General features: G+C 39.9%; 5 protein-coding genes and 1 long non-coding RNA gene across 10 annotated transcripts; 5 read left to right on the top strand and 1 right to left on the bottom strand.

Annotated features, from left to right (window-relative positions):
* Positions 1–123: 123 nt before the first annotated feature.
* Positions 124–20,146, bottom strand: LOC135336357 (soluble scavenger receptor cysteine-rich domain-containing protein SSC5D-like). The gene is made up of 8 exons (XM_064532119.1): positions 20,074–20,146; positions 3,522–3,711; positions 3,278–3,426; positions 3,039–3,225; positions 2,765–2,913; positions 1,218–1,404; positions 468–655; positions 124–314 (listed from the first exon to the last, which is right to left on the bottom strand). Exons 1-8 carry the CDS (start codon positions 20,144–20,146, stop codon positions 124–126), a joined length of 1,314 nt encoding a protein of 437 aa, XP_064388189.1.
* Positions 4,709–5,935, top strand: LOC135336634 (uncharacterized). The gene is made up of 3 exons (XR_010394852.1): positions 4,709–4,834; positions 4,902–5,174; positions 5,432–5,935. It is a non-coding gene; the product is annotated as an uncharacterized LOC135336634 (long non-coding RNA).
* Positions 6,360–8,683, top strand: LOC135336563 (trans-L-3-hydroxyproline dehydratase-like). The gene is made up of 6 exons (XM_064532418.1): positions 6,360–6,535; positions 6,638–6,820; positions 7,119–7,343; positions 7,671–7,942; positions 8,134–8,209; positions 8,396–8,683. Exons 1-6 carry the CDS (start codon positions 6,442–6,444, stop codon positions 8,584–8,586), a joined length of 1,041 nt encoding a protein of 346 aa, XP_064388488.1. The 5' UTR covers positions 6,360–6,441; the 3' UTR covers positions 8,587–8,683.
* On the top strand, positions 11,111–16,168 carry LOC135336503 (gamma-aminobutyric acid type B receptor subunit 1-like). Of its 5 annotated transcripts, XM_064532332.1 has the most exons (13): positions 11,111–11,190; positions 11,392–11,434; positions 12,238–12,384; positions 12,588–12,749; positions 12,975–13,091; positions 13,149–13,214; positions 13,314–13,502; positions 13,641–13,749; positions 13,797–13,885; positions 15,289–15,415; positions 15,470–15,555; positions 15,680–15,857; positions 16,027–16,168. In XM_064532332.1, exons 4-12 carry the CDS (start codon positions 12,633–12,635, stop codon positions 15,827–15,829), a joined length of 1,050 nt encoding a protein of 349 aa, XP_064388402.1. In that variant the 5' UTR covers positions 11,111–11,190; positions 11,392–11,434; positions 12,238–12,384; positions 12,588–12,632; the 3' UTR covers positions 15,830–15,857; positions 16,027–16,168. The 5 variants fall into 5 exon arrangements, with proteins under 5 accessions (XP_064388402.1, XP_064388403.1, XP_064388400.1 ...); XM_064532333.1 differs by lacking the exon at positions 11,392–11,434 and having other exon boundaries at positions 11,124–11,190; XM_064532331.1 differs by lacking the exons at positions 11,111–11,190; positions 11,392–11,434 and adding an exon at positions 11,529–12,084 and having other exon boundaries at positions 13,689–13,749.
* On the top strand, positions 16,147–18,032 carry LOC135336613 (uncharacterized). The gene is made up of 3 exons (XM_064532481.1): positions 16,147–16,356; positions 16,790–16,963; positions 17,775–18,032. Exons 1-3 carry the CDS (start codon positions 16,147–16,149, stop codon positions 17,943–17,945), a joined length of 555 nt encoding a protein of 184 aa, XP_064388551.1. The 3' UTR covers positions 17,946–18,032.
* A 93-nt stretch (positions 20,147–20,239) lies between the features above and the next one.
* Positions 20,240–25,575, top strand: LOC135336451 (gamma-aminobutyric acid type B receptor subunit 2-like). The gene is made up of 16 exons (XM_064532250.1): positions 20,240–20,914; positions 21,059–21,205; positions 21,408–21,569; positions 21,841–21,957; positions 22,015–22,080; positions 22,179–22,367; positions 22,499–22,607; positions 22,653–22,741; positions 23,236–23,404; positions 23,463–23,607; positions 23,680–23,806; positions 23,863–23,948; positions 24,047–24,224; positions 24,282–24,611; positions 24,771–24,944; positions 25,271–25,575. Exons 1-16 carry the CDS (start codon positions 20,645–20,647, stop codon positions 25,430–25,432), a joined length of 2,520 nt encoding a protein of 839 aa, XP_064388320.1. The 5' UTR covers positions 20,240–20,644; the 3' UTR covers positions 25,433–25,575.
* Positions 25,576–25,637: the final 62 nt, after the last annotated feature.

The following is a 25,637-nucleotide window of genomic DNA, read 5'->3' as shown; positions in this document are numbered from 1 at the left end:
TCCGATAGGAGTTCATTGAAACTACATGTGCATGGAATAATGTAATCATTATTCTGATTCATGTCTCTTCAAGATGGGTGTTTCAGTGATGGCGAGTAAGTTAATTAATATGAGCTTATACACTCACCCTAGCGTTCCAACTGTTCCATATTGACTGTAGGATGAGAATCCTAGTTGACGACAAGCCACTCTTGCATCATTTGGGCCGAAGTTGTCATCACACACTGTCCCCCATTGTCCATTGTAATAGATCTCCAGTCTGCCAGAGGAGCCTCTTGTTTGGCCTGAGTTGCTTACCAGCCTCAAGTCTCCATCTGAATGCAGTGATCAATAATGAATGTATATACTACAATGTCATAATAGCCTGATAGTACACAATAATAATTATGCTGTATATATGTATAAAACGAGTTCATTGCATGACTGCATACTCACTGTCAAACTATTTGTACTCATCCCTTACTTACTTGCAGTACAGACCAAGGCCACATCTTGTGAGTGGGTGCAATCTTCAACTCCGATAGTGTTAGCAAGACAATCAGTGAGTCTTCTCTCAGTTCCTCTGCAACGAAGCTCGTCCAGCCATATTGGAAAGTCCGATGAAATTTCATTGAAACTGTTCAATAAAGTAATCTTAGAGTCATGAAAGAACTGGCTATAATTATGGTTAAGGGAATGAAAATATAAAGTGTTATTTTTTCCTTAAAATGTTTTTTGTGGGGTATAAATAATCTGATGTGCTGAAAATATTCAGAGGAGAACAGGATTGTAAGAAAGGCTTAAAATGTTGCTTCCTGTTGAGGTCAAACGTGACGTAAGAGAGTACGTAATATTATACAAAGGAATGGCTGCATCTAGTGAGTCTGATTCTAGCCATGATTCAAGCCAGTTGAGTTTTTCTCATCTGCATGTCGAGCATGAAGAAAGCTGCAGTGAAGATGAAACATGCAGGCAACTGTGGAGCCATATCTGTAGGAGCCAGAAGAGCCTACTGTAAGTACGTCTCTGTCATCAATGTCGCTGAGTTCATTCTTAGACTCTGACGAATGCTTAGGAGAAGAACAATTTTGAATCCCTTGCAATTTAATTTTTAGAACATTTTTTTGCATTAGGGTTATTTTATACCAACAAACATTTTAAGGCAAAAAAATAAAATTGTATGGTACCCTCCCCCTCCAGTCACTCAATGATGAACATACATATAATTATACGCTCACCCTAGCGTTCCAACTGTTCCGTATTGCGTGTAGGTTAAGAACCCTAATTGACGACAAGCCACCCTTGCATCATTTGGACTGAAGTTATCATCACACACTGTACCCCATTGTTCATTGTTAAAGACTTCCAGTCTGCCAGAGGAGCCTCCTGTTTGGCCTGAGTTGCTTATAAGCCTCAGGTCTCCATCTGGAGGGAATACAGTCAATTTATAGTATCGCAAACTTTTGTGAGTGGCAAAGGAATGCATATACCTACATAATTATGGCAGTGGCATTCTTCTGCGTACTACGAACTAGACTGCCATAAAGCACAGTTGTATGCATATTATTATATAGCATAGATCGAAGAGTGTTGACCAAAATAATTCCAAAGCGAACAAGTGACATGCAGATGCTTCATTGTCAATCATGAGAACTGAGTCTGAATGTCTATATGACTCATTCTGCATAAAATTAAATTGATAATGAGAATGTATATAATTATAGCTAGAATGTGTTTTGTAGAATGACTACGAGTTTTATAGAATGATAAAATGAAGTGCAGAATGAAAATCAAGTGCATTGGCTCTTTATTAATATGTCTCTTAAAAAATTAATGTATTCCCTCCAGCTGTGCCCTCCTGATTATATTATGTATAACTGCATGTACACTGTACAGTCTAGTCTGTAGGAGGCTGGTATAGCAGCTAGAGGGTGATCAAGGACAATTTATGTGCCTCAATCATTGGCTGATTGAAGTCTTGGTACTATAGCTGACTCAACTGAGTAGCTGTATAGACTATCTATTTAATACATGCAGTTGATGTCTTTAAATTAAAAGCTTGTATGTAGCACTGCTGAAATGCAGACTATAGTGCACTGCTGAAGTGCAGACTATAGTGCAGTAGAAGATGTGAAGTTTTAATTGCAAACCACATGCACCTATATACAAGAGCAATTGTAAATCACTCATGTATCTAGGAATGACGCAAAAAAGTTGGTGTGGCCACGAAATTAAAGGATAGCCAGGAAACATAAACCATTCAACAATTATCTGAGATCTTAGCTGTTTAAAGATAGCGTTTGTTACTCTAACCGATTATACCCACTATAACAATAATATTTGCTGTTATTCTATTAATCCCTCAAATCCACCACCTCATGCATGTTAAGAAATGTTGCAGCTTATTCATTCACGTACACAATGGTATCATGCAGCACCGGCCATTTCCCAAATATTTAAGTAACACTCACACATTTGTGGTAATCTACTCGATGCACTGTATAATAAACAGTTCTGCAACGATCATTGACAAGAGTATTTCATGCATGCATGTATACACTGTAAAAAATGATTGAAAAAAAGTGCGGTGGACACACTAAAACCGTCGCATATAGCACGCTTTTTTGAAAAAGTGTGCTATATGCGACGGTTTTAGTGCGCTCACTGCACTTTTTTTTTTACAGTGTATATACTCTTGATCATTGGAACTGTAGATATAAAGCAATGCTATAGTACAAGCAGCACATGCATGCACTATTATCACTATAATTATCATCTAACTTACCTACAGTACAAACCAAGGCCACATCTTGTGCGTGGGTGCAATCTTCAACTCCAATAGTGTTAGCAGGGCAATCAGTCAGTATTCTTTCAGTTCCTATGCAACGAAGATTATCCAGCCATGTCCGACTGGAATTTGAAGACTGGTAGAAACTATATTGTAGGAAATTATTATCCTTTAATATATAATTATAATAATTATGGGTGAAGATTGGAAGAACAATATACGAGGAATTGGAGCTAAAAGTAGTCAAGTGCATGCAGTGTGTTACACTCACCCTAACGTTTCTACCCTTCCAAACTTAGTATAGTCTGCGTACCCCAGCTGACGACAAGCCACCATTGCATCATTTGGACCAAAGTTGTCATCACACACGGTCCCCCATTGATCATTATAAAACAATTCCAGTCTACCAGCGGAGGCTATCCCACTGGTAGTGGTGTTTACTAGTCTCAAAACATGATCTATAAATACAGAAGATGTATGAATATAATTATAACTATTGAAAGCACTCACTTATTGCACACACTAATCCCACATGGTCAGAATGTACACAATTATGAACTCCGATAGGATTTCGTGGACAGTCGTTCAATCTGCTTTCAGAACCATTGCAGCGAAGGTCATCCAACCATATTGGAGTGGATACTGGCACTGCTAGTGCACTGCATATATTTATGAGTGAAAAAATTTGGATCAATATTACTGTCTGTAATAGTAGTTCGTTTTACGCAAGCTATAATTATTGGTATACTTATACCTCCGTACGACCCCATAGGCTACGTAACCTAGGAAACCCAGCTGACGACAAGCCACAAGTGCACCAGTTGGACCGAATCCATCCTGACACACTGTCCCCCACTGGCTATTATAGTAGACATCCAGTCTACCAATTCTGTATCCTATTGAACCAGATAAATCTATCAGCCTCACATCTCCACTCGATTGTCCTGCAGGCACGAAATGAACTATAGACAGCACAATAATTATATAGGCCAGCCATCACTCACATAATTATTGTGGTTACTGTGATACGATTTATGTATTATTAAAGGCTTCTTTCACTTTCAACGTTGATCAATAATGGTGATTATCGCAATTAGTAGTTCCGTATGTGTGTATATCAACAATTACACCAGTGTTGTTATTCTTTCAATGTTGACTTAATATCTTGTTTAATTGAAACCAAACATTCCAGCACGACAACAAAACCAATACAGCATTCTTTATTAGAGAAGTACGTACTGTATAGCGCGAGGCATTTTAGCTTTATTTTGTGAAATGGCCTCTAAAAGCATTTCTTTGCACATGCAATGTTCGTAGAATGACCGCTTACTGGAAACCACGCCTTTATAATGGTTGCACTTTATAGCAAGATAATTCTCAATTTTCGTGGACTTAATTTTCATGTAGGATTGCTAACCCACAAAATCAGCGAAAATTTCGCGCTATGCGGTATATCTGACTTCATGAGCATGTGCTCCTGCTGACTTATATACCATGCACATGCCTGCTGCACTAATAAGACCTCCGGTAGATCCAGAGGAATAGGAAATTAAATGCAGCGGCTGTTGAGCTTCAAGAGCTGAGCCAATTACTATTATTATTATGCAAATATTATAAGGGTCAGAGATCCATCCCACTTGAAATTACTGCACATGCGCAGTGTAGTGTATATACATGTATATATATAGGCTTGGATGCTGCAACTATATAATTATATGCCTTGCTTGATAGATTATATACTCCGTAAATTAAGCTGTTATTCTAGTGTCTGCGGATTCCCATGCATAATTATATAACTTTTCCGTTCACCCTATTATTCTTTATGATTAATTCGCCTGTATAATTCTGTTTTTATAACGTACAACTAACTGCCGAAGAACACCACAGCATACAGAGTGGTGCTTAGAATGCAGGATAAGAAGAAACTATACATATAATTATATAAGAGCCATTTGTTAGTAGCCTGAAGAGAAGAGATAGGCAACGCTGGGGCTACAGACAGCGCTGACAATTGGCTGGCTCATAGACTTCTGCCAGGGTTGGCTGCTGTTTTGATGGACTTTGAAGGTAAACTATGAACTAGCTTTGCTAGCTTGATACACAGGGCCTTGCTTTTCACTCCCTTCCCCTTCAGAGCTTCCATGAAAGCCTGTGTGTAATACCACTCTTGGACCTCAGTGTCACCAGAGTGCTGTGCTCCAGGCCAAGTTGGACCAGTCTCTTTGTCTGGGCTGCAGTAATGCTTGGCTTCCCCGGGCATCAGATTGGTGGAACCTCCGCTTTTGTGAGGTCCACACAGCTCCATCTGCTTATTAGCAGACCGAATAGGGAGGTTGGGGAGGCAGCTGATCAGTGAATGGTGTGTCGTAACTGCCTCCATCGCCAGGACATCTGGAAATGAGCTTCTGTGAGTGTGATACATAAAATAAATAATAACACAGATTGCCAACCTTCCAGACGAGTTCCTAGCGTGTTTGTAAGTATAGGTCCTCCATCCCAAGTTTTTTGCCAGAAAGGTGACTGTCCCCTTCATCTGGACAATACATGTGCATGTACAGTGAATAATTATGTAGTGGCACCGGGTCAGGTAGAATCCATCCATAGGAACCAACTTATTTTTGTCATCACCCCTGTTCACAATATTTTTTTCGTACCTGACCACAGGACCATTCTGCTAACTTGGTGGCAAGGATCTCCAGCTTCTGAAGGATGCGATGCCATTGTGTGCTGGAACATGGTGGAAGACCCAACCAGCCACTCAACCGGACGTATCAACATGCAGGTGGCCATTGAGGAGAAAGGACAACACTGGATAGTGCCATGAACAGCTCAAATCGTGGATAGTACACGTCTAAAGCACTGAAGTGAAACGTCTCCACTCGACACAAATGAAGACAGTGTGTATTAACATTAAAAGACAATCCAACCTGCTGTGTGACTAATGCTAGTTGAGGAACTCGGACACTCGTGCTGATTGTACTGAGACTGGGGTCTATTGGCACACTTACGTTTCTCCCATCTACTACTGAAGGCACTCCTTTGCTACAAATCTGGCTCTGTATTTATTGGATTGTGTTATTTTGTTATTGATTTATTAGTTTGTGTAGCTACCTGATTTTCTTTTGCAGCTTGTAGTTAATTTAATTGAAGACATTCTCACAAAACCACTATGTTGTTACTTGTGGTTACTACTATACTAGCGCACGCATTGAAATTAAATACTGTGTGTGCAAGTCTCAGGATCTAAACGTTGCATTTTTGTGGTTAAATTATGTCAATTTGTTACTATGTGCGGGCACCCAGGTAAAAGTGTGAGCAAATTGTAAAAAGCAAAAAATTTCGCCTCCGGCGAGGCGGGAGGGGGATGCTCCCCCTCCCATACCCACCCCCTGGGTGGCTCTGCCACCCTCGTACGGGGCTTCGCCCCTTTCTACTAGCCCCCCCCTTTCTACTAGCCCGCCCCTGCCTCGTGCCCGTGTTATAACTATAACATAACGCACACACAGTGATTGTAAACATTGCGTGTGCAATTATTGCAGCCGTACTATCTGCATTCTTGTGGTTAAATGTTATCAATTTGTTACTATGGGCGTCGGCCGACTGGAAATGGATATGGAGAATTTCTCACTTTTACTAATTACATACGTATCTTGTAGCTGAGGTGTGCTGGAATAATGTCATCTCCTGAGCTACAGGGGAAGGATGGTGTGCTCATCAAGACTGTGGAGATGCATACTGGGGGAGAACCACTCAGAGTGGTGGTGTCCGGTGAGCAGAATATTAAGCTTAATACCGAGAGATATCGTAATCGCTAGCTCAACTGTTTATAAATGTGTTGTATTGACCGTTTCGCTCCACCCCACTGATCAGGTTACCCTCGTTTGTGTGGGGACACTCTCCTAGACAAACGCCGTTATGCTCGAGATCACTTGGACCACCTCCGCCGTGCTCTCATGTTTGAGCCTCGAGGTCATAAGGACATGTACGGGGCTATCCTTGTGGAGAAAGATGCTGACAAGGCAGATCTGGCCGTCTTGTTCATTCATTGTGAAGGTGCATTGAATGTGCTTATAAATGCAGAACTTTGGTGTGCTAGAAAAAATAGTGTACCTCTAACGTTACTGAGTACAGTATGACATAGTTGTGGGTAGAAGTGGCCTTCGTTGAGGGGCAAACTGGAACTTGTATCCTTTATATCATAGTTTGTCAGGCATTGGAACCTGGGGTGCCTCTTATACCTACTGCAAGTAATATCGTCAGACCCTCCATTCAACTTACCTGGTGAAAAATGGATGCAGTGTTGTATTGTTTCCCATGCACAGGCTACGTATCATTAACCCTTTTCTCACAGGCTACGGTACCATGTGTGGACATGCAATGCTATCCCTGGGACGATATGCTGTTGATTATGGATTAGTCCCGCGGGCCAGCCCGGAAACAGAGGTCAAGATACAGTGCCCATGTGGTCTGGTCACTGCACATGTGCAGTACGACAGTGCCTCGGGGAAGAGTGGGCGTGTTCGCTTCAAGAGTGTACCTGCATTTGCATTTGCCGTCAATCAGAAGATTGAGATCAGTAAGTCCATGCATACAGCTATTTCTGCAAACGAGAGTTTGTAAAAATTAATGTGTACTCACAGATGATTGGAAAATGCAATTAAAACCACTTGCGTGTCAATAATTTGAAATGCACATTCATTTCACAACTTGAGCAGAATTTTAATAGCCTGTGAAAATATGTCACCGGTATGTAACTAGTCATGTGTTTAGATCGCTTGCAACAAAACCAGTTTCCTGGCTACTCTCTGTTTGTTTCCTCTAGAGTGTTTTTTTAGAAATAACCATTTAAACTAGAGAATGAAAGTGCTCGCTTTAATTTATGTACTATGTGACTCTCGTGCAGGTGGTAGAGGTCCAGTGGTGTATGACCTCGGCTATGGTGGGGCATTCTATGCTCTAGTCAGTGTACAGCAGTTCAACGTGGACCTAAAGACCACACCCATTCAAGAATTACTTCACCTTGCAAACGATATATTCCATGGAGTTAAAAACATCACTACACTGACACACCCTGATAGTGCTGACTTGGCTTTCCTGTATGGAGTTATTCTCACTGATGGCTGTGATACAGCGGATGTGTCTAATAACATCTGCTTCTTTGGAGAGGCTGAAGAGGTAGTGCTCTTATTGCACATGTCCGTGAGAAGAACAGCCACTCTCATGCATTATAATGGGCAAGCACCGGCCATTTGTATGCCTTTAGCCTCCTTATATAAGATTTATCAAAGTGGCTGGTCTTTTATTCAGAGGCCCCAACTTCTAGTTGTTTTTTCTAACCCCCCCCCTCCACACACACACGGTCACAGGTGGATCGCTCACCATGCGGCTCAGGAACAACTGCACGACTAGCTGTACAGTATCACAAGGGCCAAGTGAAACTAGGTACCTCCAGCCTGTTGATGATATCATTTTGGACAGATAAAAAGTTTGGGGATGGTAGTAATTTATTAATTAGGTATTTGCTTGCTATACAGTGAGTCCCAAATGAACAGTTTTGCACAAATCAACTCCTCACAAAGTTTGTATTTTGCTCAAAACCCCCAAATGAATTATTTTTTGTCCCCTCAGACCAAGAGAGGTTGATTGTACAGCCGAAGGTTGGCTCAGAGATGAGAGGAAGGGTGGTCTCCACTGTGACCTTTGGACCCTACGAGCTGGCGGTTGTGGTGGAAGTGAGTGGGTGGGGTCATTACACTGGCCGAGGAGAGTACTGGCTGGAGGAGGGCGATCCCCTCTCCACAGGATTCCTTGTTGAATGAACACAAGCGTAGACAGACAAACAGACAACAGTAATTTTTATATTAACCATTGTCATCGTATTATTTTGTAACATGTTTTTTCATGCACTAAATTGTTAGTATAATAAATACACTTTCATGCATGCCGTAATGGGCTCATCTTAATTATTGGAGAGGCATGGAATAATTATATTGGGTGCACTGTTACAGTATAGCTAGTGGCTTAGCTTACAATGTACTATTATAGCCAAATGACTTGTTATAATTAAATTTTGATACATAATTATCGTTGGCTCTCAAAACATTGAATCAATTAGGTACGTGGTGTAAGACAAAAATTCAACAAAGTTTTTAAGTGTTCCATGCATGCATGCATGGTTGAACTGTTCATGAATGATGATTTATGATGGGAAAATGCTTCAATTGACTCCCTGGCTTCTTCTCTGTAGGGGGGAGGGGGAGCATCCATTAAGTGGGCACATGCACACACAGCATGGGAACCTCTAGTACAACCCTACATGCACACACAGCACATGGGAACCTCTATATCAGTACAACCCCACATGCACACACAGCATGGGAACCTATATCAGTACAACCCCACATGCACACACAGCATGGGAACCTCTATATCAGTACAACCCCACATGCACACACAGCATGGACTTAACCACAAAACACCCCTCTGGCAATTAGACAGACTTAAATTAAAATTAAAAATTAATACGCATGAGAAATAACAAGTATCAAAGTATGTCCAGCCATGCAGGAATGAATGTTCAGCACTGCTGGAGTTTCTTCTTGCAACCATGTAGGTTTTAAAATTGTCCAAGATTCGGAAGATTCTGTGTTCCTAGATCGACCTAGTCCTCGACCTTCTTCTTCTTCTTCTTTGTAGCCTCCAAGTAATGAAGAGTAGCCCATTGCGGGCAGACAAAAAAGAATATTGAAATTTGGTATTATACACGCAGCAAGAGGGTGGAGCTTTAAACCAATGTGCGTGTGAGAAGATCAGCGCGCGTTTGCCTTAGATCTTTGATGAAGAGCAAGAGCCACTCTTGCGCGTGGGCATCTTTCAGCCAGACAAGGCCTTGCAGGAGATTGTAGAGGGTGTCATGTAGTGCCCTTGGATCTTGGGGGAGGTGAACACTGACGCAGGTAGGGACATTCTGCAAGAGAGCATGTCTGCGCGCTGAGAGAGCAGGGCAACTTACTAAAAAGTGTGAAGGTGATTCTTCTTCCGTGTTGCATAGTTTACACGATGCATCCCCGGGAGAGATATTTCCTATGTTACGATATCTCGTAACATAGGAAATATGACCTCGTGATGCATGTCAATTCTGCTTCACCGTAGCACTAGAAGTGGCTCTTTTTGCTGGGGGCATGAGCTGTTTTGCAGCAGTGTAGAAGCGAGCTTTCTTGGCTTGGTTATGAGGCCGAGCGTAGACCAGCAGCTAATATATATATAGAAGTGGGGTGGGGCTGTTTTGCAGATTTCAGTTGAAACTCCAACAATTTTGTGTCAAGCCATTCGTCGGTCATGCCAATCTTATACGCTGCAGATACTGGCGTCTAGAAGAGAGAAGAGATGGAGCTGTGTCTAGAGTTGTCTTTGTCTTTTTTTTGTGTGCTGTTTATATTGTGTTAGAATCTACTAGGACAGTGTTATGTTGCTATGCCCTCGGGATATAAACTAGTTATAACTATAATCATATATATATATACCTCACTTGTGCATGCATGCATGCGCACCGAGGCATAATTATACATGCTTGCAGTGATACTCACCATATTACCCTAATGTGTCTATACTGAGTGCATGTAGTCTACATGCATATACTCATGCTGAGCACAAACCTAATTTGCAAATTTGCATCGTTTGGACTAAATCTGTCATCACATGCACATGCACTGCATGTTGTCCTTGTATTATTGTGTCCATTACCAGATCAAATGAAAAGCAGGTACTGATGCCTCGGTGGAGGTGTCAAAGCTACATGACATAAAGCTACTAGCTATTAGCAATAGCTATACACACATTTCATGATGATTAATTTTTGCAGAATCAGGGAAACTCATCATTTCCCACTCTTTGACAAAGAGTCGGAAATGATCGACCATGCATGATTGTTGTTAGGATCGATACCAAAAGTCCAAGTCAAATGGGTGCTGCGCAGAGCCTTGCAGCTCTCTTCTTACTCTTGTAGCTACCAATAGCTAGCGTTCTAGTGCAGAGCTAACTACTAGAAACACTCTGTGGACCAAGTTTTTCTACGCACTCTTCTGAAAAAGCTGCAATGGCATTCCAAGTACAAAGTAAAAGCAAAACTAGGCTAGAGAACCAATCATTAAATCCATGACTAGAATCCTATAAAAACTCTTACTTGCATCCTTGAGCAGATCTACTGTACACACACACACACACACACACACACACATGCACACGTGTACATGCGCACCGAGGCATAATAACAATTAGTCTCGAATACCCGCCTCAACCTAAAAGCTTACACCTTGGCTTGCAAGCTTTTAGATTGAGGCGGGTATTCGAGACTAATCTACAACCACAACTGAAAGCTAGGGAAGACAGCTGCCAGTGAGATTTCTGGATCTGTTCTCTTAAAGGTCACTATACTTCAGTTTAATGCGTCCAATGCTTTGTTCAATACTTTCACCCATAACATAGCCCAATCTATGTATTATGCTAGAGGTCCTCCACCAGACAAGTACAATGCATGCAGGAGGTAGTTGTCTAGTGGAGTAAGGTTCCTGAGGGTAGGACATGTGTTATACTGTTATACGAGAGGTCAGTATGTTTTCCTTCAGGTGTTGAGCCTACGCTCCATGCACACACGGACATTGAGCGCATGTGAGTTAGATCTATTGATCTGCTTACAGTGTAGATCTATAGATATACTATAGATATACTATTATTATTATTGTTATTATTGGTTATTATTATTATGGTTATTCCCAAACCATATACGGTAGATCTATATGATAATCGTTATTTGGATGTTTATTGTAACTTCTCGCACAAGGGAAAACAAGGTGCTTGCATGCATTTAGTATAAGTTTGCATGGATTGCACACAATAATTATCATTATCATTGAGACAGACTATTACTATGTATATATAGATCTATACTTACTGTAGCATTTCAGCCTGCTAACAAGTGAGCAGAGATTTGACTGATAGATCTATATAGGCTATATAAATTATAGCTGTTCGTTTCTATTGACAATACTATGCTTAGTTCAAGTTTATTTTCGCTGCTGTGTGTAACTCTCACTCTCATCTGTGGTGGAAGCACTGAAGGGCAAAATAATGATTTACCAGTTTATCCAACGGTTTCTCCTGATCCTGACATTGGTTCCCTTTACTTTGGATTATTGGTTGGAGGTTCACTTGAGAATAGCTCAGTACTTGCAGCTGTGAGATTGTCTCTCGACATCATCAATAATCGCTCAGACATTTTGAGTGGATATTCTCTTCACTACACTCTGACTTATTCTGGTGTAAATAATGAATGTCTTTATATAACATGTAAACTGTGTATATAACTGTATAGTGCAGTACATATGTTATAATTATATAGTTATACATGCTGCTCTTCTAGTGGCAGGTTGACTGCACATGCAGGGACTGAGACAAGTTTTATTTCAATGCAGTGCTCTGGAAGTGACTTGGTGGATAAGACCTTCACACAACTGGATGGCAGACCAGATGGCTGTAAGAAACTTGGCTTGATCACTGCAGGTTGCACCAGCACATCACTTGTTTCGTCTTATGTGGGCAATCACTTCAATGTCCCTGAGGTATGGAAATTGTTCACTATACTATTATATGCATGCCCATGCATGTACGCAATTATATAGAGGCAACTATATATAGCTATAGGTTTCCTGTATTAACTTTGTGTCTCGAACAAAAGTTTTGTACAATCTCCATTATCGCATGTCATTATTATAGTCTCTGCATGCATGGGCGTGATATCGAAACGAATAATTTTGTTGAGCAGATACTGTGCTCTCAGACTGTACAAAGTGATGCAAGAGATTTGAATATGTTCAGAACTCATCCCTCCAAGTTAGTGCTTGTACCTGCTCTCGTTAGCATCATAGCCTCTTATGAATGGACAAAAGTGGCTCTCATGGTGGAGAACAAGCAAGAATACACACCAGTACGTGGTATTAACGGACACTATAGTGGTATGATACTTGTCCCTATACTTATAGCCACCTTCGCATGCTCTTCCTCACTCATACAAAAGGGAGTGACCGTGTGTATACGAATATCTATTTTGTATAGACCGGCCGTTCATACTAATCAATGGAGTTTATAATCGAGGCTAAATGCTTTGACCACAGAAGAATGCTAAAATAATGTGCATGCATAATATTTATAGATAATTAAAGTGTTGAAGGAGGAAGTGATGGACCTGAACATTACCCTCTCTGTCACAACTATGGATCTCCAAGGAGACTCGCTGAAAGTGATCGGGAGCTGTGGCAAAGATATATTTGTAAGATCTTTCCTGCACTCGTTACTGTCATAATTATGACTTTATAAATAAATACAGGACTCTGATGTAAGGATATTCATACTGGTGATGTCTTCGGAAATGACTCGACACTTGCTTTGTCAGGTACCAATATAGCAGCCGTGAATATCATTCTGAGTATATAGATCATGATGCTGATTAGTTCTTCCGATAACTATAGATCCTTTCCCATTGTGAATACAGGCATTCAAGCAAAGTATAAAGTATCCCAAACATGAGTTTGTATTGGTTAGTGAGCAAAACAGCAACTGGTGGGTATCATCACAATCAGAGGATGGACGTTACGGCTGCTCTTCTAATCAACGAGCTGATGTGCTGAGCCATTCACTTGGACTGCAACTAAATCAAGATTACATTGTTCGTAAACAGCAGGTAATCAAAATAATTAAAGTGAGATTATTCTTTATCTTGAGAGGTATAGCTAGCTATATAATAATAAGTAATCACTGTAAGTCATCCATTTATGTGGTAATTTTAAAAGGTTAATTAATCTTTGTGTGCTTTTCTCAGAATATTTCTGAGAATCCTGATATCTCTAGCTTTATTTGCGGATCACAGGCTAAGTATTGCTACGATGCTGTCTGGACACTTGCTTTGGCACTCAACAAAACCGTGACAGGTACCAAAAGTATTAAATTGTGCTCCAATTATTTGAACTCTATCTAGAGTTTGGTGATATCGACTGCACTTATCAAGACTCTCAAATGAACCAGTTGTACAGTAATATTCAGAAAACTGACTTCATTGGAAAAACAGTAAGTGGATTATAATAAACAATAAATGAACTGGCATACAATAACATCAATTTCATAAGGATTCATTTTGTAAGACCATAACCATAAGTAGCAGGAAATGTTCATGAAGTGCAAACATTTCACGTTTTTCAAGGGCCGAGCAGTTAACGCGAAAATTAAAACTGTAAAGCAAACACAACACAAAGCTCTTGGTTTCCTGGCATTAAAACGTGAATATTAAAACTACCGAACATTTATTCTGAGGGCTTTCGAGCCAAATAGTGAAAATTTGTACCCACGAAACGTTCCTGCTAATGGTGTTATAATTATGATTGTCCATATGCACTAGCTACAAGTACATACATTGAAACTTGTCTATGATTATATTAACACCCTAGTAAGCCAGGTTGAATCATGGCACTAAAGTCTTAAAGGCTATGGTGAGCCTTTTGTTTCAAAATGGCGATACAAAATACCATGTGTTGGTGTCCCAAAAATCAACTCGATTTGTTTTATCAACTCGATTTTATCGACTTTATCTGGTAGGGATCGACTCAATGTGTTTTATCAACTCGATTTTATCTAGGTAAAGATCGACTCGATGTGTTTTATCAACTCGATTTATCCAGGTAAAGATCGACTCGATGTGTTTTATCAACTAGATTTTATCCAGGTAAGGATCGACTCGATTCCAGGCCGCTGGGGGAAAAGGCGAGTTTCAAGGGCGGCTTGATATCGAGGCTATACTCTTGCAACAAAGGCGCTAGGCTCAGACAAGGGGCACTCAGACTCTTGAGGCCACATGCACGCCTACAGCAGCTCAGAGTAGCTCAGATGGGGACCTTCTGAGCCTGAGATCACACAGCAGCTACTTGCTATGTTTCATGAACTCAAGAGTCAAGTAGACAAGCATTTAGTGATTTAATTTACTGTGATCCAGCACAAGTAAGCTGCTGAGCCTGTGACCTTCTGCAGGCGTACCTGGAAGGTCAGCTACTCTGACCTGCTGTAGGCCTGCCTGTGGCCTCAAGAGTCTCAGTGCCTTGTCTGAGCCTAGCGCCTTTGTTGCAATTGAGTACAGCCGGCCATAGATAGCCTAGATATCAAGCCGCCCTCGAAACTCGCCTTTTCCCCCAGCGGCCTGGAATAGAGTCGATCCTCTAGAAATCGAGTTGATAAAACACATAGAGAGGAGCCTTACCTGGATAAAATAGAGTTGATAAAACACATCGAGTCGATCCTTACCTGGATAAAATCGAGTTGATAAAACACATCGAGTCGATCCTTACCTGGATAAAATTATTACTAACACTAGTCTGTTGTGTATTCAATTATGCCTACAGGAAAACAAAGTGGGTTTATTATCAATTACAATCTGCTCATATCAATCATAGTTACTGTATACATGCATGGTTTACTTTCAGGATTGTTCGACTAACAAGTCCCAACCTCAATTACCTGATAATCATCGGATGTCTGTTCATCTATATTTCAGTGTACTGGTATTTTATTCCATCAACAAACACAGATGTAGTACTTACGGCTTGTTGTGTAAGTTGTATTTACGAGCATAATAATCTGCATGTACATATGTCACATTTACAGTTTCAAGTTGGATTTCTGGGAAGTGGCTATTTTCTTGTCATGGGCACCATCGTTGCCAAACTCTGGAGAATTTACTACATTTTCAGGTATGCTTCGATAGCATTACAAGTATGCATGCACATGCATACGTATACATGCATATAATTATGTATACTTAAAGGCATTTATAGTTGCATCCAAATGATTTGACTTTTCCATGCATGCATATAGGAATCCAGAGTGCACCAGGAAGAGAGCTATTACAGACTGTCAACTCCTTATTTTCATTCTCTTGATGGTTGCTTTAGAGATAACCATATTTCTCGTGTATGTGGGTGTGGAGACAGCTGCTCCAGGATACGAGCTGGATATAGTGACTAACCAGGACCAGCCAAGAGGGCTTGTTGGGGTATGGAAGATTTTGCGTGAACAGACTGTATAATGTGATGCAAATTATATTATATTATGTGAACGTCTAGAGGGCCATAATTAATTTGCTACCATACGTATAACTACTGTCATTTCCTATACCAATTGAAGATATATAGAGCTATATATACTGGTGAAATTTATTGCAGGAACAAAAAATCAACACAAAATATGAATACTACATTTGCAGACGAGTTCCCAACTTACGAACAATTACTATCAGCATCATATTTGGAATAATCGCTATTCTTCTGTGTTGTGCTCTGTTTATGGCCGTCAAGACAAGAAAGGTCCAAATAAAAGGTCTAAATGATGCTAAGTACATCGCAGCAATTGTATATATTTCAAGCTTCCAGTTCTTAATCCATATAATTGTAACTTTCACACTGGGAAATAAAGTCGACACTTTCCCTGCTGTTTTAACTATGTTCGTCTTATTGGGAACAATGGCACTCCAAGGACTGCTATTCATTCCTAAGGTAAAGCGTTTGTGTGCAATAATTATATATATAAGATGAAGGTTTATAGTTTGGTCAGTTATATAATTATTATAGCTATATGTATGCATGTAGAATTGACAAAATTCACATTCAATTACACTAATGATTCAAGCTAGTCTCGACATAACTTATTCACACGAAAACCTATAGGCGTGGTTACCGGTAGGCCTTGACCAAAACAACATTTTTAGCAAAATAGGGACTTGAAAGCAATGAGCAATTTGCTAGGCCTTCAAATTTAGCAAAATAAGCCTTTTAGATGCAGCCACAATACCACATGCTACGTACTTTATCTTGCACCCTAGCCTTGTCCTAAGCGTATGCAAAAAGTCTCTATAGCATTCTTTCAACCTGCATATAATTATACAGGCTGTCAGCTATAGTGTTACAACTGTGATGATATTTTCTGTAGATGTTGATTTTGTACCGAGATCCGGAGGGTAACCACATCTTCAGCGTAAACGACCCCCTTGGCAAAGTAGCTCCACTCTCAACCATCTTTGTGAATGACATTGGGAGATCAGACTGCAAAGAATGCCAAGAGTTGAAGGCCAGAGTGAAGAAGCTGGAACAAACTATTGTTGAGGTTTAATTTGTTAAGTGTACTCCGATGCATATCACTGTAAAAATAATGTGTGGTTTTCACCCAAGTGTGTGACTATTGTGACAAATAATTATATCAGGAAAAAACTAATATTTGCCAAAACAGTCATGCACGCACTTTGTGTGAAAACCAGTATTATACAGCTAGTATATAAGAAAAAAGTGGGTACCCCATCATGCAATTAGAAAACTTATACGCACTCACTATCTCTCTCTTGTCGAAAGAGCGTTTTTCACGCCCACTCTTAGGACTTTGAAATAATTTTTTTATCTCTCACCTATATTGAACTACAGTAGACTCTCGTTAATCCGGTCACCCTTGGGACCATGCAGCTTGGCCGGAATAGCGAGGTGGCTGCAGCTCAGGAAATAGCCGCGGCTTAAAAACGACCTTACCTCGAATCTAATGACTACTTTTGCGGTTCTTGTCTCGAGGATAATGTAGGATAATGAATCATTCTGTTCTCTATTTAACCAATTTTTTTTGCTAAACCACACCCAAAACATCATATCCGGCCGTAATATACGTACATTGAAAACCTTGTTTGGGACAGCCAGCACTGGGTTACGGAATAGCGAGTGGCCGTACTTCAGGGTAGGTTTTGTGCAGTAAACATAATTATAGCTAGCATTCCGTGCCAAGCCAAATGGCCGGTATATCGAGGTGGCCGTACTTCGGAGAGCCGGAATAGCGAGCGTCTACTGTATATGCATCATGAATACACTTAATGATTTGTTTTACTGTTTGCTATAATTATACTGAATGATGACATTTATTTTTCCCATGCTTACAGAAGCGTCAGAGGGAGAGATCTGACAAGAATCGCAACGTGACTACCACTTTCTGTCGTCATGACCACGGTGAGGAACACTCTGAGGACATGTCATTTGACGAGTTGGAAGGGACGCTGGAAGTGAGCTGGGCAGATGATGGCTCCACATTTCATATTGGTCATCGAGTGTAGTCAAAAAGGGATTTTGAAAATTAATTTTATAATTATTAGTTGCAGTATAAGAGCTATGATTAGTTTGATTGGACCCTAACTGGATCTATTATCATACTATTATGTTACAATTCATTTTACAGTTCATTTCACAACATAAAAATTCATATTATAAACATTCATATTGACCAGGAACTGGAACAAAAGGACCTCATCATTATCTCAGCACGATCAGATCGACAAGGTAACAGCATGCCCAGAGAGTCTTTTCAGATGGATATCACCAGCTGTATAGCTGCCATACACTGTACAAGTTAGCTAGTTTAGAGATAAACAAAATTAGCTGAATCAATTCTAACCTTCGCATAATTGGAAAAGCGCTTCAATTCGAGTACAAAAAACCTGCAGTTGACCATGCGTTGAAAATAAAGATACGCTTATAGTCGAGTAAGCGCTATTAATCCAGTTTCTACGGTAGTCGATCAGTTCTCAGCTGCAAGTCTTCCTTTAATTCCCTTCCCACCCTTATGGTAGCATTAATCTGGCTCTGAATCACCTATTTTAAACGGTTGTTCGTTTCAAATTCGTACTCACCATGCATACCTATCAATAATTCTCCGCCTTCGGGCGTGATCGCTGTCGAGGCATTGCACCACTATTAGTCAATACAGTGGAACCTCCATTAACGACCACTTTCAAAGGGCAACCACACGCTATAATTATATAACGGCCCAAGAGCACATGTCCGGATTGAAACTATACAATTTTATAGCTTCAATGTAAAGCAATTTCTCAAGAACAGCCACACGTACTTCGTATAACGAGCAGCTTTCTAGACCCAATCAGCTTTAGTAAATGGAAAATAATCTCCCAGAATAGAGTCACACCCAGAATTAGCAAGAAATTATTGTTGAGACAGCATTATTTGCACAATCGCGAAAACCTAGTTGGGCGTGGCCCGACCGTCCCTGACGGGAGGTCGGGTTTCAAGTCTATGTCAGGATTTGTCTTGCTGGATTATGTAACACAGTGATAGCAGCTATGAATATTTGATAGCAGTTATGTTATTCTGAAGTGATTTTACCTTGCTGACCGGCCGGGGTCACTGGTGACTAGGTAAGAGTGACCAGGAGTCATTATTTGGGGGAGTCACTCGCGCCTATGACACCGGCATAGTCTATATCAAGGTCTATAGCTGCAACTATCCAAGAACCGTAATACCCCCCTCTATACTGCCTGCAGAGTCACATGGGCTTCCCCGCACTTCAAGGCGTTCCTACGGCCCTGAAATGCACAATTAATTCATACTGCAAAAAGAGCGAGACTATAATAATTTATTATGTTCAACCATATAGTTTTGGAGCAGCACGTCGTCTCCTATACGGATGCTCAGGAGTTTCCATGGTCCAAGCGGCATGCATCTGACATCCCTTGCTTGCAGTTCGGCAGAAAGAACTTGCGGCAAGCTCTTTCTGCTGTCGCTTTGGAGTCTTAGTGTCTCGTGCTAAGTTTCTTAGCAGAAATAATATTCATACACACTATCAAATAAAGAGTACTATTATTATACAAGATGGTACCAATTAATTACATAAAGGCTTAATTTGCTGTATAGACAGCTATAGAACTATATAGCTTGTGTTGCGGATAGAGTATATATAGATCTAGCTATACCAAAATGGCTTATAGTAAAGGCCAATGTTAATCAATGTCTTGTTTCTGGTTACCTCCCTCCTCAAATTTCACTGCCTCATAAAAAAACTCATTATTATGACATCACTCCATTATTTTCATTAGCCACACCTACTTGTGGGTGTGTCACATGATAAATAGCATAGATTGCAGCATAGATTAGGTAAGATTTTCCTTTTTCATATTTGTGGTTTTATTGTATATCCAGTGTGGTTATTTTAATTAACAGGAAATGGGTTTTACAGGAAGTGATGTCACAATAATGAATAATGATAACCTCCCTCCCTCACTAGTGGTAAGGTGATTTCCAAACCAGAAACAAGACATTGACAACACTGGCCAAAACCTCGGTAGAAGAATTATCTATTTGCTATAGCTGTAGATAATAGATCTAAGTTAGCTCAAGCTTTTATTATGGCTCAAATTTTATTATCTATTAATTTTAGCTAAGAAAACTCACCTCCAACAGCCCAAACCAGGCTCAGGACAATGACTTCCACAGTAAACAACTCATCATTGGCAATATGTTTCATACAATATTCAGTATGAAGGTGTCACAAACCAAGAGACTCTGGCTGTGCATGAGGGTTAGACTCGCCAGCCAGCCCTTCCCCGAGGAAGGGCTGGCTGGCGAGTCTACACGAGGGGTTGGTATGTTTTCCGTCAGGTGTTAAATTGAGCTTACGCTCCATGCACACATGGACATGGAGCGCATGTGAGTTAGATCTATTGATCTGCTTACAAATTGACAGTATAGATACTATACATAGATATGGTTATTCCCAAACTATATAATTATGGTAGATCTAAGACTATGATGATCGTTATTTGGATGCTTATTGTAACTTCCCGCACAAGGGAAAACAAGGTGCTCGCATGCATTTAGTATAAGTTTGTATGGATTGCACACAATAATTATATCATTGAGACAGAACTTACTGTAGCATTTCAGCCTGCTAACAAGTGAGCAGAGATTTGACTGATAGATCTATATAGGCTATATATAGCTGTTCGTTTCTATTGACAATACTATGCTTAGTTCAAGTTTATTTTCGCTGCTGTGTGTAACTCTCACTCTCATCTGTGGTGGAAGCACTGAAGGGCAAAATAATGATTTACCAGTTTATCCAACAGTTTCTCCTGATCCTGACATTGGTTCCCTTTACTTTGGATTATTGGTTGGAGGTTCACTTGAGAATAGCTCAGTACTTGCAGCTGTGAGATTGTCTCTCGACATCATCAATAATCGCTCAGACATTTTGAGTGGATATTCTCTTCACTACACTCTGACTTATTCTGGTGTATGTCTTTATATAATGTAAACTGTATATATAACTGTATAGTGCAGTACATATGTTATAATTATATAGTTATATACATGCTGCTCTTCTAGTGGCAGGTTGACTGCACATGCAGGGACTGAGACAATTATTATTTCAATGCAGTGCTCTGGAAGTGACTTGGTGGACAAGGCCTTCACACAACTGGATGGCAGACCAGATAGCTGTAAGAAACTTGGCTTGATCACTGCAGGTTGCACCAGCACATCACTTATTTCGTCTTATGTGGGCAATCACTTTAATGTCCCTGAGGTATGGAAATTGTTATATGCATGCCCATGCATGTATGCAATTATATAATAATTATATAGAGGCAACTATATATAGCTATAGGTTTCCTGTATTAACTTAATTTGTGTGTCTCGAACGAAAGTTTTGTACAATCTCCATTATTGCTTGTCATTATTATAGTCTCTGGGCACGATATTGAACCACAAATAATTATGTTGTGCAGATACTGTGCTCTCAGACTGTACAAAGTGATGCAAGAGATTTGAATGTGTTCAGAACTCATCCCTCCAAGTTAGTGCTTGTACCTGCTCTTGTTAGCATCATAGCCTCTTATGAATGGACGAAAGTGGCTCTCATGGTGGAGAACAAGCAAGAATACACACCAGTATGTTGAAACTATGAGCAGCAGTATTAACGTGAGGCTATAATATAGCTGTTGTTTAGTGGTATGACCCTTTTCCTTATAATTATAGCCATACACCTTCGCATGCGCTTCCTCGCTAATACAAAAGGAAGTGTATACAAATATGAATGAATCTATTTTGTATGGACCGGCCGTTAATACTAATAAATAGAAAAATAATTTATAATCGAGGGGGCTAAATGCTTTGACCACTGAAGAATGCTAAAATAATGTGCATGCATGATATTTATAGATTATTAAAGAGTTGAAGGAGGAAGTTATGGACCTGAACATTACCTTCTCTGTCACAACTATTGATCTCCAAAGAGACTCGCTGAAAGTGATTGGGAGCTGTGGCAAAGATATATTTGTAAGATCTTTCCTGCGCTCATTACTGTCATAATCATGACTTTATAAATAAATACAGGACTCTGATGTAAGGATATTCATACTGGTGATGTCTTCGGAAATGACTCGACACTTGCTTTGTCAGGTACAAATATAGTAGTCGTGAATATCGCCCTGAGTATATAGATCATGATACTGATTAGTTCCTCCGGTAACTATAGATCCTTCCCATTGTGAATACAGGCATTCAAGCAAAGTGTGAAGTATCCCAAACATGAGTTTGTATTGGTTAGTGAGCAAAACAGCAACTGGTGGGTATCATCACAATCAGAGGATGGACGTTACGGCTGCTCTTCTAATCAACGAGCTGATGTGCTGAGCCATTCACTTGGACTGCAACTAAATCAAGATTACATTGTTCGTAAACAGCAGGTAATCAAAGTGAGATTACTCTTTATATATATACCTTGAGAGGTATATAGCTAGCTATATACATACATCACAGTAAGTCATCCACTAGCTTAATACGTGGTAATTTTAAAATCTTTGTGTGTTTTTCCCAGAATATTTCTGAGGATGCTGATATCTCTAACTTTACTCGCGGATCACAGGCTAAGTATTGCTATGATGCTGTCTGGACACTTGCTTTGGCACTCAACAAAACCGTGACAGGTACCAAAAGTTTAATTGTGCTCCAAATATTCAAGTTCCATCCAGAGTTTGGTGATATCGACTGCACTTATCAAGACTCTCAAATGGATCAGTTGTACAATAATATTCAAGAAACTGACTTCATTGGAAAAACAGTAAGTGGATTATAATAAACAATAAACAAATTGTATGCACGACTGTACAATAACATAATTTCAACCATTCATAAGGATTCATTTTGTAAGACCATAACCATAAGTATAGCAGGAAATATTCATGAAGTGCAAACATTTCGCGTTTTTTGAGGACTGAGCAGTTACCGCGAAATTATAACTGGCCACACAACCTCCCACGAAAATTATTCTGAGGGCTTTTGAGCCCATTAACGAAAATGTTCACCTACGAAACTGTCCTACGAAACTGTCCTACTAACGGTTATAATTATGATCTACGTACATTAAACTAATTGTCTAAGCCAGGTTGAATCATGACACTAAAGTCTTAAAGGCCACCTCTTTTTATTACAACCATTGTTTGTTTGACCAATGGCCACTATTAAAGACAGATTTCCCTCAGTGCTATATTATTATCGTTACATATCATTGATCTTTGCATGCAATCCTGATTACATGGAGGTGGCTGCTTGCAGGGTCATGTGAGATTTACCAATGGCGGGGAGCGATTGACTGATGACATTGAGATACTGGTGACACAATATCAAACTGAAGAGTCACAATGGAGTAACTTGAATGCTGTTACTATAGGATCCTACGTGCAGAGTGAATTGACACTTTATGACAATAAAACCATATGGCCAGGTAGGAAAAATGTTTGGTGAATCTTCATTTCTGTTATAATTCATCTCGTTCTGTATAGATGGAATTCCATATGATGGCAAACTTGTCAGTGTGATAGTTACCGTGTCCACTCCATTAGCTGTTGTTTATTATTTATTCGCAACTGCTGGTATCATCTCAACACTAGTCTGTTGTGTATTCAATTATGCCTACAGGAAAACAAAGTGGGTTTATTATCAATTACAATCTGCTCATACCAATCATAGTTACTGTATACGTGCATGGTTTACTTTCAGGATTGTTCGACTAACAAGTCCCAATCTCAATTACCTGATAATCATCGGATGTCTATTCATCTATATTTCAGTGTACTGGTATCTTATTCCCTCAACAAACACAGATGTAGTACTTACATCTTGTTGCGTAAGTGGTTTACCTTTCGTCTTTTCACATGTATATACTGTGTGTCATATTTTCAGTTTCAAATTGGGTTTCTGGGAAGTGGCTATTTTCTACTCATGGGTACCATTGTTGCCAAACTCTGGAGAATCTATTACATTTTCAGGCAAGCTTCGAGAGTAATATACGTACATGTAGATCGATAGAACAGAGTCACTTACGTATTGAACAATCAAGCAATCAATTTTTCATATTTGCATGCAGAAATCCAGACTCTGCTAAGAAGAGAGCTATTACAGACTGCCAACTCGTCACGTTCGTTCTTCTGCTGTTTTCTCTGGAGATAATTGTACTCCTCGTGTACTTCGGTGTGGAGATAGCTGCTCCAGGATACGAGTTGGAGAGAAAACTTGATCAGGACCAGCCGAGAGGGCTTGTTGGGGTATGCTGTGCATGGATGATTCCTATATAATTGTACATGTATAAATTATCCATGCAGGAACGAAAAATCGACACACAATACGAATTTTACAGTTGCATTCGAGTGCCCAACTTGCGAACAGTTACCTTGGCCATTATATATGGAACAGTTGTAATTTTACAAATCTGTGCTCTATTTATGGCCATCAAGACAAGAAAGGTTCAAATCAAAGGATTAAATGATGCCAAGTACATTGCAGCAATTGTCTACCTTGCAAGTTTCGGCTCTTTAATCCAATTAATTGCAACTTTTACCTTGAGAAATAGAGTCAACACTTACCCTGTTGTTGTGGCTACATCTGTCGTGCTGGTGACAATGATAATGCAGGGGCTGGTATTCATTCCCAAGGTACATTTTGTGTGCAAAAATGTTAATTTGGGATAAAATTGTGAGATTCACTGGTTGGTCTGACCAGGAATTTTCATTAGGACAAATAGAAAAATTTTACTGAACAGTATATTTTATATAGCCACATTGTGATGAATGCACGCATACTTTTTTCTGTAGATGTTGAACTTGTATCGAGATCCGGATGGTAACCACATCTTCAGCGTAAATGACCCCCTTGGCAAAGTAGCTCCACTCTCAACCATCTTTGTGAATGACGCTGCGAGATCAGACTGCAAAGAATGCCAAGAGTTGAAGGCCAGAGTGAAGAAGCTGGAACAAACGATTACTGAGGTTTTTCAAGTGCACTTTGAAACAACTGTTTACTATACTGTAGAGCAGGTATATTTTGAGGGTGTAAACTTTCTCGAACATTTATACCCTCGAAATATACCAGATCCCCCCGCTATATATTATACGGTACCTATTGCCATGGTATAGGAACCAATAAACGTGTTGAAGAATTTTGGCCAATTAGAACGTTTGGTATACTCAGTTTATCTCTTACGTTGAAAGAATGTACCTGTTTTGAAACCAATTGGTATTATAGCATAGACTACTATAATTATATGCATGCACTGCTACACTGAATGATGACATTTATTTTGCCCTGCATACAGAAGCGTCAGAGCGAGAGATCTGACAGGAATCGCAACGTGACTACCACTTTCTGTCGTCATGACCACGGTGAGGAACACTCCGAGGACGACGAGTTGGAAGGGACGCTGGAAATAAGCTGGGCAGACGATGGCTCCACATTTCATATCGGTCATCGAGTGTAGTCAAAAAGGGACTTTTAATTTTAGTTGTAGATGTACAGTTTGAATTGATTGAACATTTTGTTCTTCCATTACATTATTTACTAGATGATTGTTCATTATATTGATCTGTATATACACACCATAATAATACGTTGATCAACTTCTCTTTGAATACATCAGATCAATCTGTCGTACGTCAGGTGATGTGTGTCTGCCTAACTCCTTC

The sequence above is a fragment of the Halichondria panicea genome, chromosome 5 (genome assembly GCF_963675165.1).
Source record: "Halichondria panicea chromosome 5, odHalPani1.1, whole genome shotgun sequence".
Taxonomy (NCBI): domain Eukaryota; kingdom Metazoa; phylum Porifera; class Demospongiae; order Suberitida; family Halichondriidae; genus Halichondria; species Halichondria panicea.
This window is presented reverse-complemented; position numbering and strand designations above follow the sequence as displayed.

What these genes read in the sequence shown, in the direction of transcription:
- LOC135336563 (XM_064532418.1), top strand. Translation starts at nt 6,442, where the DNA reads ATGTCATCTCCTGAGCTACAGGGGAAGGATGGTGTGCTCATCAAGACT. An exon ending in CTTGTTCATTCATTGTGAAG is followed by an intron (nt 6,821 to 7,118) that starts GTGCATTGAATG and finishes CTTTTCTCACAG; the next exon opens with GCTACGGTACCATGTGTGGA. An exon ending in TCTTTGGAGAGGCTGAAGAG is followed by an intron (nt 7,943 to 8,133) that starts GTAGTGCTCTTA and finishes ACACGGTCACAG; the next exon opens with GTGGATCGCTCACCATGCGG.
- LOC135336503 (XM_064532329.1), top strand. Translation starts at nt 11,815, where the DNA reads ATGCTTAGTTCAAGTTTATTTTCGCTGCTGTGTGTAACTCTCACTCTC. An exon ending in ACATTGTTCGTAAACAGCAG is followed by an intron (nt 13,503 to 13,640) that starts GTAATCAAAATA and finishes TGCTTTTCTCAG; the next exon opens with AATATTTCTGAGAATCCTGA. An exon ending in CTGACTTCATTGGAAAAACA is followed by an intron (nt 13,886 to 15,288) that starts GTAAGTGGATTA and finishes GTTTACTTTCAG; the next exon opens with GATTGTTCGACTAACAAGTC.
- LOC135336613 (XM_064532481.1), top strand. Translation starts at nt 16,147, where the DNA reads ATGGCCGTCAAGACAAGAAAGGTCCAAATAAAAGGTCTAAATGATGCT. An exon ending in GACTGCTATTCATTCCTAAG is followed by an intron (nt 16,357 to 16,789) that starts GTAAAGCGTTTG and finishes TATTTTCTGTAG; the next exon opens with ATGTTGATTTTGTACCGAGA. An exon ending in TGGAACAAACTATTGTTGAG is followed by an intron (nt 16,964 to 17,774) that starts GTTTAATTTGTT and finishes CCATGCTTACAG; the next exon opens with AAGCGTCAGAGGGAGAGATC.
- LOC135336357 (XM_064532119.1), bottom strand. Translation starts at nt 20,146, where the DNA reads ATGAAACATATTGCCAATGATGAGTTGTTTACTGTGGAAGTCATTGTC. An exon ending in GGAAGGGTAGAAACGTTAGG is followed by an intron (nt 2,914 to 3,038) that starts GTGAGTGTAACA and finishes CCTACAATATAG; the next exon opens with TTTCTACCAGTCTTCAAATT. An exon ending in GGCCTTGGTTTGTACTGTAG is followed by an intron (nt 1,405 to 2,764) that starts GTAAGTTAGATG and finishes TATTCCCTCCAG; the next exon opens with ATGGAGACCTGAGGCTTATA.
- LOC135336451 (XM_064532250.1), top strand. Translation starts at nt 20,645, where the DNA reads ATGCTTAGTTCAAGTTTATTTTCGCTGCTGTGTGTAACTCTCACTCTC. An exon ending in CTCGACACTTGCTTTGTCAG is followed by an intron (nt 22,081 to 22,178) that starts GTACAAATATAG and finishes TTGTGAATACAG; the next exon opens with GCATTCAAGCAAAGTGTGAA. An exon ending in AGCCGAGAGGGCTTGTTGGG is followed by an intron (nt 24,225 to 24,281) that starts GTATGCTGTGCA and finishes TTATCCATGCAG; the next exon opens with GAACGAAAAATCGACACACA.